We start from the raw sequence: 15,126 nt of genomic DNA, 5'->3' as shown, positions 1-15,126 counted from the left end.
GGCTCTCTGATCTAATCTAACGTGTCTGCTATGAACCAACTAGCCCAAAGGTCTGTGCTCTTGGGCTGTCTAATTTGCCTTCGAAACCGTTAATGATACTAAGCAAGCATTTTAAGCTAGACTCATAGACCACTATAATGTGATAACAATATATGCTTCTTTTGCCGAAATCACAGCTTTCATGTACCAGATAATTCTCTAAAAGCAAACCACACGTACCAACACCCCTCGTGAATTTCAGCAACTACGCCTTGTGCCTAACCTTTTCAGCGGACGTGATTGGTTAATCGCTTTCACCTACACGGTATTTAGCCATCAGAAGGCAAGCATTTTCGAAATATGGCAAAAGCAACATGGCGAACGAAGCCAAGAGTGCGAAGATTCTCTCAGCTAAAACTGCAACCACATGACTAAGGGAAAGACGAGGCCTAAAGATGAGCGCCGAGCCTTTCGCCTCGCGTATTCTATGCGCTCAGCCGACGCGCAGCTGTTTTACTTGGCAAGTTTACACGCGCAACTCCTCAACGGCATTCACCCTCGGAAGTACCGCTTCTGCTCGGTCGGAGAACTCCGACAAACAACGCTGAATAATATCCTGACCTTCCTTTGGTTCGAGCGCCCGTGAATGTGGGAGGATATTGGGACTTCTATTTTTATTTTGATTGAAACACAGCCACCTTTCTGCGCAAAAACAAGGTTGGTAGAGTTCCCTAAATATAACACATCCCACTTCAGTAGCGTCTTTTTTAGTTTCCTTTTTCTTTTTAGTATCCAAATAAACGACCTAAGAACGTATAGAAAAGCAGTGCTTATTGGCACGCTTTTTTTTTTCATTTCATGAATTTTCCAAGATTGTGCACCACAGTGGCCGTTTTATATTTACCCTGAAGCTATGCAAGCGATGCAAAGTGACACACCGCAATTAATGATCATGAACATTAATGAGACCGTGGCACATATGCCAGGACACATTTCACTCCTTCCGCGAACCGTGATCTAACAATACGCGAGGCCGTCTAATGGCGCAAACTACAAACTGGCAGTTTTCAAAACCCCCTCTTATACAGCAGGATCTTTCCGCAAAGATAGACCTCATGTGCAAACACTGCTAAACTCCGGCCACCCTCATACACATGGTGTGGACTTGTACAGATTTATTCATTTATTTAACCATACTGCAGGCCAATGCTTTGGCCCCAGCAGGAGGGGCATTTTACAAACAGTGCAAAATAAAAAGGCTACACAAAGAAAAGAAAAAAGTCCATAAATTCAACACTAGAAAGTCTGACAACAAATGAATACATGTCCACAAAAAAATGGGAACAAAACTATACAACACATTACAACATTACAACACAAACAACTCAAACACCCCAGAGACGTGGGAGTCTCTCCTGCGTACTTCCGAGCCAGCAGACCAACGTCGGCTTATCCAGCGCGCGGTGGAGGCTGCGACATCCCAAGGGATCCCGGCCGACCTCCTCTAAGCCAGCGCAACCGGCCCTTGGACTGGTCTCCACTTTTTGGGCGTAATAAGAGAGATCACCACCACCACCACTACTACCACATTTCACTCATTTGGCACTTGGTTTTGGTAAACATAGCGACGTTCCGGGCAAGCGTAATGCCATTTGTGAGGCGATTTCGTGGAACGTACCCGAGACTTGCACCATGACTGTGACGACCGTGCTTGGCCAGGTGGCGCTCTCGTGACTCACTCCGAACTCATCCACAAAAGCAACGTAGAACACGGCGCTGTTCTTCGCTATCAGCACCGCCAGCATCGCAGAGAGGACGGATAAGGGAGCCAAGCTCCAGCAGCGATCTTTGACGACGTCCGGAACCCTTTGCCCCATGTCTTACACTCAGTGCCAACTTGATGTACAGTCTCTAGTTACGTTGCAAAGCTTACATGCATTTTGTTGAGGCTGTCTGCTTGAAAATGTCGCGGGATGGTATGAAACCGCTACACCGGTGCCTCAATGATAAGCAGACTTCCAGAAAAAATTGAAACCCACATGTGCTCAGGGCGCATTGTCAATGACGTTGGTGAATGCGCTTCGCTCGTGTTTACCCTATGGCCTCTAAAAGAATGTCGCCTCGCATATACGAGGTTAACGAGGAAAAAAACAGCCACCTTTCCGTGCCGCTCCAGCACAGCTGGCGCTGCGGCGGATGTGCGCAGGCGTCGCACCTGGGCAACGCAGCTAACCAAAGGCGGATACTATAAATGAAAATACAAAAAGGAAGACTCTCCCTCGCAGCTAACGATATCATATAACATTCCTACACTAGAAATCCGCAGAAAGATTAGTGCCTGTAGATTGGTATTCTTTGATAGTTTAACAGGAAAAAATAAACTGAAGCTTCCAGAGTGCATTACGCGTCCTCTAGTGAGAAGGACCCGGAGCGTTCATCAGCATTCACTTACTGCCCTTTTCGCGAAAACAAAGTTCTAAATACAGTTTTTTCCATAGAACAGTGCAAGATTGGAATTCGTTTCCGGCATCTATTTTTTCCTTGCAAAATTTTTCTTATCCGTTAAATCGTCTACTTACCTGCTAATATTGTTTACGTGTATGTTTTATATCCGTGTGCTGCTAATAATGTATAATTTTATTCTTTTGGTTATGTAACAATGTAAATTCACTCCTGCTTGGGCCAAGCAGTGGCCTGCAGTATTGTGAAATAAATAAGTTAATGAACTCAGTGAAGGTAGACTGTTGGCCGCTGTGCATTTTGTTTCGGGAGTAAATTGTTTTTGCTCAAGCATTGTATACTGAAAAGAAAATGGCTCGCTATTAGGTCGCACACCCCTAATCGAGATACAGTACAGCCCCGGTGAAACAACTCCCGTTCATTGTCGTAAGCTGTAAGCCGGCTCTTTTATCCTGAGTGGCACCGGGACCCAATTTTTTTAGCTTTGCGAACATAGTATGTTCTTATTGTAGTGAATTACAAGTAACGCGCCTGAACTATTATGAATGCGCCTCAGGTTGCCTCGATGGCAGACGAAGAAGTTGACGACGAAGTGTGCCGGCGCGCGCGGCTCCAGCTCTCTGGCTGTGTAGACTGACTGTGATTTTGCTGCCGTCCGCTCAGCTGTTTGGCGAACTGTATAGCTGAGGTCACTAGTACGCGAACCCCCTTTCATTTGGTGGAGGTTGCGGTCGTCTGACGCCCTGGACCTTCGCAGCCGTCTTCTCCCGCCGCTCACAATGCCTAAGGACTCCGTGCCCAGTCCTGCACCACCCACCCCGACCGTTCTGTGCGCTGGAGCGCTGCGGCAGCGTGATCCCGCTTTCTTCAGTGGCACCGGCGACGATGACGTCGAGGATTGGCTGGCATCGTACGAACGGGTGAGCACCCATAACAAGTGGGACGATGCACTCAAACTTAACAACGTCATCTTCTACCTTTCGGACGTTGCGAACCTATGGTTCAGAAACCACGAATCCGACATCCCCACGTGGTCAGCTTTCAAGTCCAATTTTTCTGATGTATTTGGCAGGCCTGCGGTGCGCAAGCTGCGCGCGGAACAACGCCTGCGGAGTCGGGCGCAGCTGCCTGGTGAAAATTTCACCAGCTACATAGAGGACGTTGTGAACCTGTGCACACGAGTTGATGCCTCTATGTCTGAGCGCGCCAAGATTGAGAACATTTTGAAAGGAATCGACGACGATGCGTTCCAGATGCTTCTGGCACGCAATCCCACCACAGTCGCCGAAGTCATTACTCATTGCCAGAACTTTGACGAACTTCGGAAGCGACGCATCCTCACCCGTTCTCCGCTCTCGCAGCAGGAATCGCTTGCTTCCCTCACATCTGACACCGACCCGGCGCAACTGTCACCGCAGATAAAGCAGTTTGTTCGGGAGGAAGTCGCGCGTCAGCTCTCGTTGATGCCCTCCAGTCACGACGCTGCGACTCCTCTGGTGGCGCCATTGCAGGAGGTCATCCGCCATGAAGTTGCCGAGGCTATTCCTACTGCACATCCAGTCCCTTCGGTTGCTCCCTTAACCTACGCCGAGGCTCAGTATCCCCAACCATCTCCTATACCCGCCCGGATGACCTACGCAGAAGCAGCGGCGCGCTCCGTGCCCCTGACTGTTCCACCTCGTCAGCCCGTCCTGCGCCCCGCCCCGTCTCTACGACCAGCCCCGGTTTCTTCGCCGTCTCCGCAGCGGCTTTACAACCCTTGGCGCACATCGGATAACCGACCCATCTGTTACTCCTGTGGGTACGCGGGACATGTCGCCCGCCACTGTCGCCGTCGCATGGTGGCATCGCCGACCATCTCAACCCCTGTGCATCCATCCCAGATGTTTTATTCGGCTTCTCCATCCTCGCCGCTAGACGCGTACGCCCCCGACCGTCGTGCTTACGAGACCCGACGTTCTCCATCACCGCGCCGTCGCTCACTGTCACCAATGCGCCGTCGCCCTCCCTCCGCTGAAGAGGGAAACTAAGATCCGCAGTTCCGGAGGCAAGAACTGCGCGCTGTTCGAAAAGCTCAAGGCCTCCGTTTTCCCCACGCAACGTTCTTCAGGTCATCGTCGACGGACTGCCGGTACATGCGCTTATCGACACGGGTGCCTCAGTATCAGTGATTCACGAAAAACTCTGCCGCCGCTTGCGCAAAGTCACGACGCCATTTACGGGTCTCTCGCTCCGCACCGCTAGTGAACAGTGCATTGCCCCTCTCGCCTCGTGCACAGCGCGAGTCATCATTGAAGATATATTGTATTCAGTCGAATTGTTGGTGCTGTCCTCATGCTCACATGACATAATTCTCGGGTGGGACTTTCTGTCACACAACAACGCCGTCATCGATTGCGCCCGCGCTGAAGTTGAATTTTCCCCTTTGTTTGACGAGCTTACTACTGAAACCTCTGCCCCCTTGCCACTCAAGGTCACTATCGCTGAAGATGTTGAAGTAGCGCCGGGAGCATCTGCCCTTGTTTCCCTGTCGTGCCGTGCCGCGTCGGATGACACCGTTTTATTTACGCCGTCTGCTTCCTTTGTACGCCGGAAGAACCTGCCGCTACCTTCTGCTGTCCTCGATGTTCGGCGGGGTGTCACGAAGATGCTGCTCTACAATCCCTCCTCGTGTGCCCTTACCCTGCTACCTGGTGAGTCCCCTGGCTGCATTCAACCTGTCTGCCTTCTCTCTGCCCTTAATGTCCACGAGGCAGCCAGCGGTCCCTCTCTAAACGCCATGCATTCCGAGCTCGCTACGGAACCTGAGCCTGACGAACTTTTCCGCGCCGCCATCGACGATACTCTTCCGTCCACCTACCGTCAGCAGCTTTCAGCCCTTCTCCACACTTTCCGCTTCGCTTTCGATGCAGCCCATCAGCCTTTAGGCCGTACATCAACCGTGGCTCATCGCATTGAGACCGGCTCCCACCCGCCTTTTCGGCAGCGCCCCTATCGCGTGTCTGCGGCTGAGCGTCAAGTGATAAGTGAGCACGTTGAAGACATGCTGCACCGTGGCGTCATCCGTCCCTCTCACAGCCCTTGGTCTTCTCCGGTGGTGCTGGTCAAGAAGAAAGACGGCTCTATCAGATTTTGTGTCGATTACCGGCGACTGAACAAAATTACCCACAAAGACAATTATCCGCTTCCCCGCATCGATGACGCTCTTGACTGTCTCCAAGGCGCCGAATACTTCTTCTCTCTTGACTTGCGTTCGGGCTACTGGCAGGTCCCGATGGCTGCCGCTGACCGTGAGAAGACCGCATTCGTTACCCCCGACGGCCTTTACGAGTTCACCGTTATGCCATTCGGCCTGTGCAACGCGCCAGCTACATTCGAAAGAATGATGGATAACGTCTTACGGAAGCTGAAGTGGCATACGTGCCTCTGTTACTTGGACGATATCGTTGTCTTTTCGGTAGATTTTTCCACTCACCTCACGCGCCTGCAGCAGGTTCTGACTTGCCTCACCGACGCCGGCCTACAGCTTAATCTGAAGAAGTGCCACTTCGGCGCCCGGCAGCTAACCATCTTGGGTCACATTGTATCTAAGGAAGGCGTTCTCCCCGACCCGGCCAAACTTCGCGCTGTTGCGGAGTTTCCCAAGCCGACAACAATGAAGCAGCTTCGGAGCTTTATCGGTCTGTGCTCCTATTTTCGGCGCTTCGTCCGCAATTTTGCGTCGATCATTGCGCCACTCACGAAACTGCTTGGAACAGACAACCACCTGTCCGCTTGGTCCCCCGAATGCGAAGACGCGTTCACCACACTGCGCCGTCTTCTTACCTCGCCGCCCATACTTCGCCACTACGATCCGAGAGCCCCTACCGAGGTGCATACTGACGCAAGTGGCGTCGGCCTCGGAGCTGTCCTGACTCAGCGGAAAGATGGTTATGAGGAATACGTCGTGGCGTATGCGAGTCGGGTGCTCAGCAAGGCTGAATGCAACTATTCCGTTACGGAGAAGGAATGTTTAGCGATCGTCTGGGCACTCATGAAATTTCGACCCTATCTGTACGGCCGCCAGTTTGATGTCGTCACGGACCATCACGCGCTTTGCTGGTTGTCGTCTCTTAAAGACCCGGCCGGCCGCCTCGCCAGGTGGGCTCTCCGCCTTCAGGAGTTCGACATCCGCGTTGTATATCGCTCTGGCCGTAGGCACATGGACGCCGACGCTCTATCTCGATCTCCTCTGCCCACCGCCGCCGCATGCTCATCCGTGCCTGAACCCGTCCTCTCGCCTCTTACCGCCTCTGATATGCTTGCGGAACAGCGCAAAGACCCGTGGCTTGCGTCGATCATCGACGTCGTGACCAACGCTCACACTGCTGTGCCTTCGCGCACTCTACGCCGCCAGGCACCACATTTTGCGTTCCGTGATGGCCTGCTCTACCGCCGTAACTACACGCAAGATGGTCGACGGTGGCTCCTCGCGATACCTCGCCATTTACGTTCTGAGATCTGTGCCTCGTTTCACGCTGACCCACAATGTGCCCACGCCGGTGTGTTGAAGACGTTTCAAAGAATATCTCAGCGTTATTATTGGCGGGGCATGTACGGGTACATTCGCCAATACGTCCGCTCCTGCATCGCCTGTCAGCGACGCAAGTCTCCCGCGCCACGTACGAGCGGCCCCTTGCAGCCATTGCCGTGCCCGGCTCGCCCATTCGATCGTGTTGGCGTCGACCTCTACGGCCCGCTGCCCTACACGTTATCTGGGAACCGCTGGATAATTGTTGGCGTCGACCACCTAATCCGATATGCAGAGACCGCCGCACTACCCGCTGCCACTGCTCGTGACGTTGCCCACTTCCTGCTGCACAATTTTGTTCTCCGCCATGGTGCGCCGCGCGAGTTGCTCAGTGATCGAGGCCGTGTCTTTCTTTCGGACGTGGTGGAAGCCCTCCTCAGAGAGTGTCGCATCATTCATCGGACCACCACTGCCTACCACCCTCAAACTAACGGGCTGACTGAGCGCTTTAATCGCACTCTCGGCGATATGCTCACCATGTACGTCTCGTCAGATCAGTCTAACTGGGACTCTGTGCTGCCTTTTGTGACGTACGCATACAATACCGCCACCCAGTCAACCACCGGATTTTCCCCTTTCTACCTGTTGTATGGCCGTGAGCCGTCCTCCACAATGGACACGGTTTTGCCGTACACTCCGGACGCCTCCGAATGCACGCCCCTTTCCGAACTCGCCAAGCACGCCGAGGAATGTCGCCAACTGGCCCGTTCTTTGACCTCGGACTCCCAAGGTCGCCGAAAGCATGAACACGATGCCCATCAAACCGCGCACGCTTTCTCTCCAGGTTCATTAGTTTGGCTTTGGGTCCCCTCCACTACACCAGGACAGTCTTCGAAATTTCGCAGAGAACATCATGGCCCTTACCGCGTCGTCGAATCAACATCCCCTGTTAATTATATTGTAGAGCCGCTTACACCCTCTTCGGACTTGCGTCGTCGCGGCCGTGAGCTTGTTCATGTCAGTCGCCTCAAGACTTATTACGACCCGCTCCTCTTGCCAGCACCATAGGTCGCCAGGATGGCTCCTCTTCCATCCCGGGGCCATTGTAGTGAATTACAAGTAACGCGCCTGAACTATTATGAATGCGCCTCAGGTTGCCTCGATGGCAGACGAAGAAGTTGACGACGAAGTGTGCCGGCGCGCGCGGCTCCAGCTCTCTGGCTGTGTAGACTGACTGTGATTTTGCTGCCGTCCGCTCAGCTGTTTGGCGAACTGTATAGCTGAGGTCACTAGTACGCGAACCCCCTTTCATTATTTTTAAAGTGTCTGTGAGCGGTAGAGGCGGAGTGGTTCTGGTGTTTGGCTGCTGATCCGAAAGACGCGGGTTCGGTCCCGGCCACAGCGGTCGCATTTGACGAAGGTGAAGCGCTAGAGGCCTGTGCACTGTGCAGTGTCAGTGTATGTTAAAGAACCCCAGGGGATCGAAATTGTCCGAAGCCCTCCCCTACGGCGTCCCCATAGTCTGAGTCGCTTTCGGACGCTAAACCCTACAAAAAAAATAACCAAATATTAATGCGACTCTGATCCATTTCCCGTATTATGTGGTTATTTCTTCTTCAGTTAAAAAGCATCTGATATTTTGGGGGGATAGTGAAAAGAATCCCAGTCTGCTATCTGAAGAGCACCAGGAGCTTGTAATGGCTATTCATGCTTTACCAGATGTGCAGAAGGGCTCTAGACAAACACAGGAAATCAAAGCAAACCAGAAATCAGTCAGTAAACACCTTGCCACACAAACTAACCGAATTTTCAATGTAAGAAATGATGCTACAGGTTTGAAAAATGCGGCCGCTGATTTACACGAACTTAAGGCGCAGGATCTAACTTTCACCATCGAAATAAATGCAGTCCTGACGCAGGAAGACATTCCGGGGAGTAGGTCGCGAAGCAGTAGCCTGGACTTTTTCGGGCGGCAAGGCAGCGATGAATAAACTTGGTAAAATCAGACGATAAATTATCAGGATTTGAACCAAACATTTTGGGGTCAGGAATAAATTGTGAGATGTTGAGCGCGCTCAAAGAATCGGTAGCTTTTGTATGGACAAGAACAAGCCGATTATTTCGAAGTTTTCCTCCACAAAAAAAAGAAAGAAAAAGAAAAGTTGCTCGAAACCACGCATAAATTTAAAAAAAGCACCCACATATCCGCAAATGAGGGCTTCCTATTCGCGTGCGCTAGCAAAGGAAGAAACGTCTTCTATACGCTAGAGACATACTAGTGAACAGCGCAAAAAGGCGGGACAACCACAAGACAAGCGCTGACTATCAACTGGGTTTATTCTGTTCCTGGGAACTGGGAACAGAACTGGGAAGTTGACGAAGGTGACGAAGAACTGGGAAGTTCTGTTCCGCCAGAAAGATAAGCTCATGCGCGAGATAATGGAAGCGCATTACATCCACAGGCAAGGTGACGAATGCATTAGCAATTCTTCCGGGACACTTAACAACAAGGAATTAGCATACATCAGTTCCCATGTGACATAGTTTTTGATTTTCACGACCCTTTTCACACTATCTTCTTACTTCTTTGTGTTACGTTTTCGTATATATACCCTTCCGTCCTTCAATAAACCCAGTTGATAGTCAGCGCTTGTCTTGTCGTTGTCCCGCCTTCTTGCGCTGTTCACCAGTATGAATGCATACCAACTCGCCCAGATCTCAGCTTTACAATACGCTACAGAGAATGGTGACAAAAAGTATAGAGTTCGTTTCAACACGTTTGCCAAGGGAGGGAAAGTTTACCTTTACAACTCTACTTCTGGCATTGTATAAAATCTCCAAAAACTATCAGACTACGCTGTCACTAAGCACATAACTGAAAATTACGAAACTTAAGTTTATCGCTGTTAATTCCGGAAGCATTAAAAATAAAAAGCACGAATTCCTCGCTTTACTTGGTACAACTCAAGCTCATGCCGTACTAGGCAGTGAATCGTGGCTGGATGACAGAACATTTTAATTGCAAGTATTCTCCTCTAATATTAACTTCAATCGCAAAGAACGTTATGCTCGTCGCGGGGATATCTTTGTTCTTTGGACAAAGTATAAAAAGCATGCTACTGTTGCTCAGTGACTATTCATGCAAAGCTACACTGTGCAAAACTGACCTAAAAAATGCATTCCTCTTTTACATCTGACCTTTTACAGACCCCCGAGTTGCACGAATTCTCAACAGTTTGCAGCACTTTCTGGTGTATTATCGTACTTGGGATCGGACAGCTGTCTGTTTGGTGGAGTTTTTAGTTTTATGAAATTTTTGGAAGCATAAATTATGTATTTCAAGCAGGAAATTCAGTCCGCATTCATTCAGCTTTTGAAGCACTACTGAGAAAGTGTAGTTTCTATGAGATCGTGAGTTCCCCTACGAGACACAGCGCCTCATGCGCTACCATTCTTCATCTTTCTTCCAATTTGAAGGCAACGCTATCAAGGTGAGAGGGCGAGACAACTGAGAAGAACGCGGCTAACAACTGGTTGCAATGTCATACAGTGAAGGTAGATAAGAGAATGCGACCTACGACTGTAGGCTATAAACGGCTGGCGGCACCCCATTGTGCGCATGTGGTGTGATAAAGCTTTTATATATTATCCGTGGAGCGAGGAAGAAACTAGTTGCTCGTAGTGTTCTTTGTTGGGTCGTCCTCGTGCCGTGTAGTCTTCTTAATAGCGCTACCTTCAGTTTCAAAGAATAAGTCACCAACAAACGCCGCACCAAGTTCTACTGAAGAATATTCTTGACTTTCTGCTCCGCAATCATCTCGCGATTATCAGGCGAGTCAGAACAGTTCCTGACTTTAGGGATCAGATTTTTATCGGCGCTATTCTTTGTTAACACCTAAAAATTAAAACGTAATCCCACGTAACGCTTTTCTTATGATCGAGAAAAGGTGATAGACTAAAACAGAATATTTTCACGAAACCAAGGATGGAGACACCATTCACAAGCAGCGTTTCCAGAAGCAGCTCTCAGGGCGCGTAAGCCAATCTTCACCTCCTTGTCTTTTGATGCTACCTGGGACCACCTAGTAGCATGATTCCCCCCTCCCGAAAAAAAAAAGAAAAAAACGAAGAACAACTGGGACGCTACGAGCTAACTGGAGGGTGTAACGTAAGAACAAACGAAGGAGCGAAAGGACAGAAGGCAAACGGCCCTGAGAAAAAGAAAGAAAAAGGAAACAACTGTGGAAGCGCTGTCAGTGCGTAAAATAGGGCTTCATACGGAGTACGTGCACAACTTCAGGCTGGAGTCGACGGTGCGCACTCAGCACACAACTCCCTGGGTATGGTAGCAGTACGGCCGTCCAAATGGTCAATGACAGATTGTAAGTTTATGTCAGCTCGCTGCCTCGCTATGACGTCGGAATCGCTAACTATTCTAAGGAAACGAACTATTCTCTGTGCTGTCATCAGTTATCTGGACCGGTGCGCGGGAGAGCGTGTCGGCATCTTCGTGCTTGCGTCCAGATTTATACGCAATTTTGTAATCCAATTCCTGCTAGGCGGTGACTCCACCTTGCTAGGTGAACTAATCGGTTCCGTGGTTGGCCAGCCAGCCCAAGGAATGGTGATCTCTCGCGACTTTGAAATGGTGGCCGTAGTGGTAAGGTCGAAACTCCATCGTGGCCCACACAACCGCGAGACACTCCTTTTTCGAGGTAGAGTAGCAAATTTCGGGCAAGACAGAACGCGACTCGCATACGCAATCACGCGTTCCACGCCGTCTTGGTGTTGGACGAGGACAGCAACCAGGCCGATGCTGCTAGTGTCGGTGTGGAGCCTTCTCATCAAAGTGAGCAAGAACAGGGGTTGCTAGCAGTCGTCTGCGTAGCTCCGTGAGAGCTTCCTGGTGCTCTTCCGGCCATTCGAAGTTGATTAAGAATGGCATTGCGTTGAATGCATTAAATTCGGCTTTCACAAAGTACTGTTTCCATCGGATGGACAAAGCGTTCGCTGATCAGGTGGCCAGACTAAAAAACGCGGGGTTCCCGGCCTCTGTGCCGGCTTCGGTGTCGCACCGGATCCTTACGGTACAGAAACAAAGTGTAAAGGGAACTAGGTCGCATAAAGAGAGCGCACAGGGAAGGAAAAAGCTCGCCTGCATCCCTTACATACATAGTGTGTCTCACAGCCTTAAAAGGTGGCTCACCGTTATGAGGTGGACTTGATATTTTCAGCCAAGAATAAGGTAGGGCGGATATGTGCCGCCATTGAGAGGTGTGACGCACCGCGGGAGAGAAGGAACGCTTGTGGGGTGAAGCACTCCAACCCGTTTGTGGATTGTGCTTGCGGTGTGGTGTATTCCATTCCCCTAACATGCGGTCGACACTACACGGGGCAGACGGGACGCTGTCTGAATGTACGCCTCCAGGAGCACGCCAGGTCACTTAACGGGGGTCCGGGGACGCACCTGACTAAGCATGTAAAAAGCCACAAGTGTGCCCCGTTGTTCAAGGCAACGCGCGTTCTCTGGAAGCATAAAGATAAGACTTCCCGGGAGATTATGGAGGCCTTCCGCATAAGGAAGTCGGCAGGTGTATGCGTGAGTTTGCCATCCTTGCTGCTGCTTGACGCCGAGGTTGATTATCTTCAAAGAACACTAAACCATGATAACAGGTAGATTCGTCGTGATTTAACGTGTTCTTGCCTGTAACCTTTGTAACCGTGTTATGACTGTGCATGTAACCATAAGCTTTGTCTATATATTTTTGTGCTTTTAATAAATTTTGTCAGTTGTTAGTGAGCACTTGTGTTGTTGTCACTCTGTCTCTGTCCCTGTCCCTGTGGTGCCACACCAGTATGAATTCGTACCAACTCGCCTAATTTTCAACCCTTTAGAAAACCAAAGTAACGTTCCAGTGTCTCTCAACAGAACAGCAGTTCACGTACATCTTTTAGCAAGGTGCGGGAAGTTGCTAGTGAATGCGTCTATCTGAGAGGGAAACAACTAGAATAATAAGAAGGGGATGGAGCGCACAATGCAGGTTCTCTCAGATTATGAACGGCAGTTTGCCAATAATCCTCAAGAGAAAAGTATACAATAGCTGTATCTTAACGGTACTCAACTACGGGGCATAAACGTGGAGCTTAACGAAAACGGTTCAGCTTAAATTGGGGACAATGCTTCGAGCTATGGAAAGAAAAGGGATAACTTTAACATTAAGAGACCGGTAGAGAGCAGAGCGATCCAAGGAACTAAAGTGGTTTAATGACATCCTAGTCTAAATCAAGAGGATGAAATGGGCTTGAGCAGGGCATGCAATGCGAAGCCAAGGTAACCGCTGGTCGGTGAGGGTAACGGAGTGTATTCCAAGAAAAGGCAAGCGTAACAAGAGGTGCTAGAAAGTTAGGTGAGCGGATGAGGTTAAGAAGTTGGCGGTGATAGGGTGCTCGCAGCTGGCACAGGACAGGGTTAATTGGAGAGAAGTGGGAGAGGCCTTTCTCGTACAATGAGTGTAGCCAGGCCAGATCCTTCCCGATGCACAGGAAAAAGGCGAGGACTGACAGGAAACACGGCACAAAGCACCGGTGCGTTTTCTGTCACTCCATCTATTTCTTGTGTGCCGGGAATCATTAGCTATTGCAAGCATCTAGCCAACCAGTTCGTCCTCAGCAAATTCTTAGGCAGTTCGATGATGATGATGATGTTATTTTCACGTTCTAGTGACGGCAGTCCAGCGGACAGAAAGACAGCAATAATACTTACAAACTATACTCATTATCTGGCTGACTTCCGCCTGCAAAAGAACTAAACCACACGGCAGCGGCGTAAGCAACGAATGTGCTCGTCAGTCGTCGAACTACGAACGCCCGCCGCTCGCCGCATCGCTCAGTTTAAAGCCGGCATGGAAACTTTTTTTTCCTTTATTTGTTTCTTAGAACGTGTCTAAGGGGAGGCCGAAGCTAAAGGCGTAACAACGCCTGACGGGGCCTCGGCCCCCCAATACAAATTCAGCACAAAAAAAATATTAATTATTACATTTCGGCAAGCGGCACTGCACTTGTGAGTCAAACAAAACATTTGCACATCTGATAATGACATGTAAATAAATGCATAAAAACACGGTAGTAGCAAGGCTAAAATAATGAACTTTGGGACAGAGAAAGCACAGAATATTTTTTGTTTATCTGACTTCCTTCTTTTTAGTGGATAATATTGTCACGGATGGGTCCTTAATCACACAGGCTAGGCGCAAGCCGCCAACAGAGAAGCAGAGTCCCAGCTCCGAGAGCACGCGAGTTCCTCACTTCTTCGTCCTTTCGGCGCCGCCCGGGGACACCTGGCGGCAATATGCATGCAAAAACACACAATGTATTTACAAAGCAAAGGAAAAACCACTTGAAACCAAAACATTTTTACACTCTTTTTTGAATACAGGAAATCTTTTGTAGAAATCTACATTGAAATCGGTTCTGTTCAACATCTTAATTGTTTGAAAGTTTAATGTTTGTCGTCCATAGTTTGTTCTTATAGCTGGTAGTCTAAGTGTAGGGTTTCGGATTGAATAGCGAGATGAATTACCTGAGGAAGTTGGATAGAGTTTGTATTTATGAATCCATAGAAGTAACTTGAAATAGTAAACCTGGTCGGCCCGGAGCATAGAATATTTTGTTAAAAGTGGTTGTGTGGGTAAGTTTCCTGAGTTTCCATGGAAGTTTTCGCACATTCTTAACATTCTTTTTTGTAGGACCAATAACCTGTTGTAGTTAGAATATGTCGTTGTGCCCCATGTTAAGATGCCATTACATAACCTGGAGTAGAATAAACAGTGATACAATTTTATTTTCAGCCACGTTGGTAATAGACTCTGTATTCTGCATATGCTACCCACTACTCGGCAGAGATCAGTGGTGAGCTTAAGAATATGGCACGTCCATGAAAGATCTTCAGGGAACCAGACTCCCAGAAATTTTTGGTCACTTACTTGGCTGATCAGCGTGTTTTCAAACTTTATATTCATTGCAATGGAGTCTTTTTTATTGATCGGAGTCTTTTTTATTTAAACGACATATTTAGTTTTACTAGTATTTAGTCCTAGCCGATTCATTCGTAACCATGTAGAGAGATTAGAAAGGTAAGTGTTAACTGCTTCTTAACATGTCAAGATCATCTACAGTAA

At 49.3% G+C, this 15,126-nt stretch overlaps 1 protein-coding gene across 4 annotated transcripts in view; it reads right to left on the bottom strand.

The window, feature by feature from the left end:
- Positions 1–15,126, bottom strand: part of LOC149360910 (monocarboxylate transporter 2-like) — a 99,440-nt gene that overhangs the window by 41,266 nt on the left and 43,048 nt on the right. For 3 of the 4 annotated variants that reach the window (XM_089572538.1, XM_089572541.1, XM_089572539.1), the window contains exon 1: positions 1,658–2,281. The exons of the other annotated variant lie outside the window; for it this stretch is intronic. In XM_089572538.1, the coding sequence (XP_089428664.1) occupies positions 1,658–1,856 (199 nt within the window). In that variant the 5' untranslated portion in view covers positions 1,857–2,281. Of the gene's footprint in view, positions 1–1,657; positions 2,282–15,126 lie in introns of those variants that run through there. 4 annotated transcript variants of the gene reach the window in all.

Source organism: Amblyomma mixtum, chromosome 2 (assembly GCF_055824585.1).
Source record: "Amblyomma mixtum isolate Tamu chromosome 2, ASM5582458v1, whole genome shotgun sequence".
Classification (NCBI taxonomy): domain Eukaryota; kingdom Metazoa; phylum Arthropoda; class Arachnida; order Ixodida; family Ixodidae; genus Amblyomma; species Amblyomma mixtum.
The sequence above is the reverse complement of the archived record's forward strand: the minus strand, read 5'-3'. Positions and strand labels throughout refer to the sequence as shown.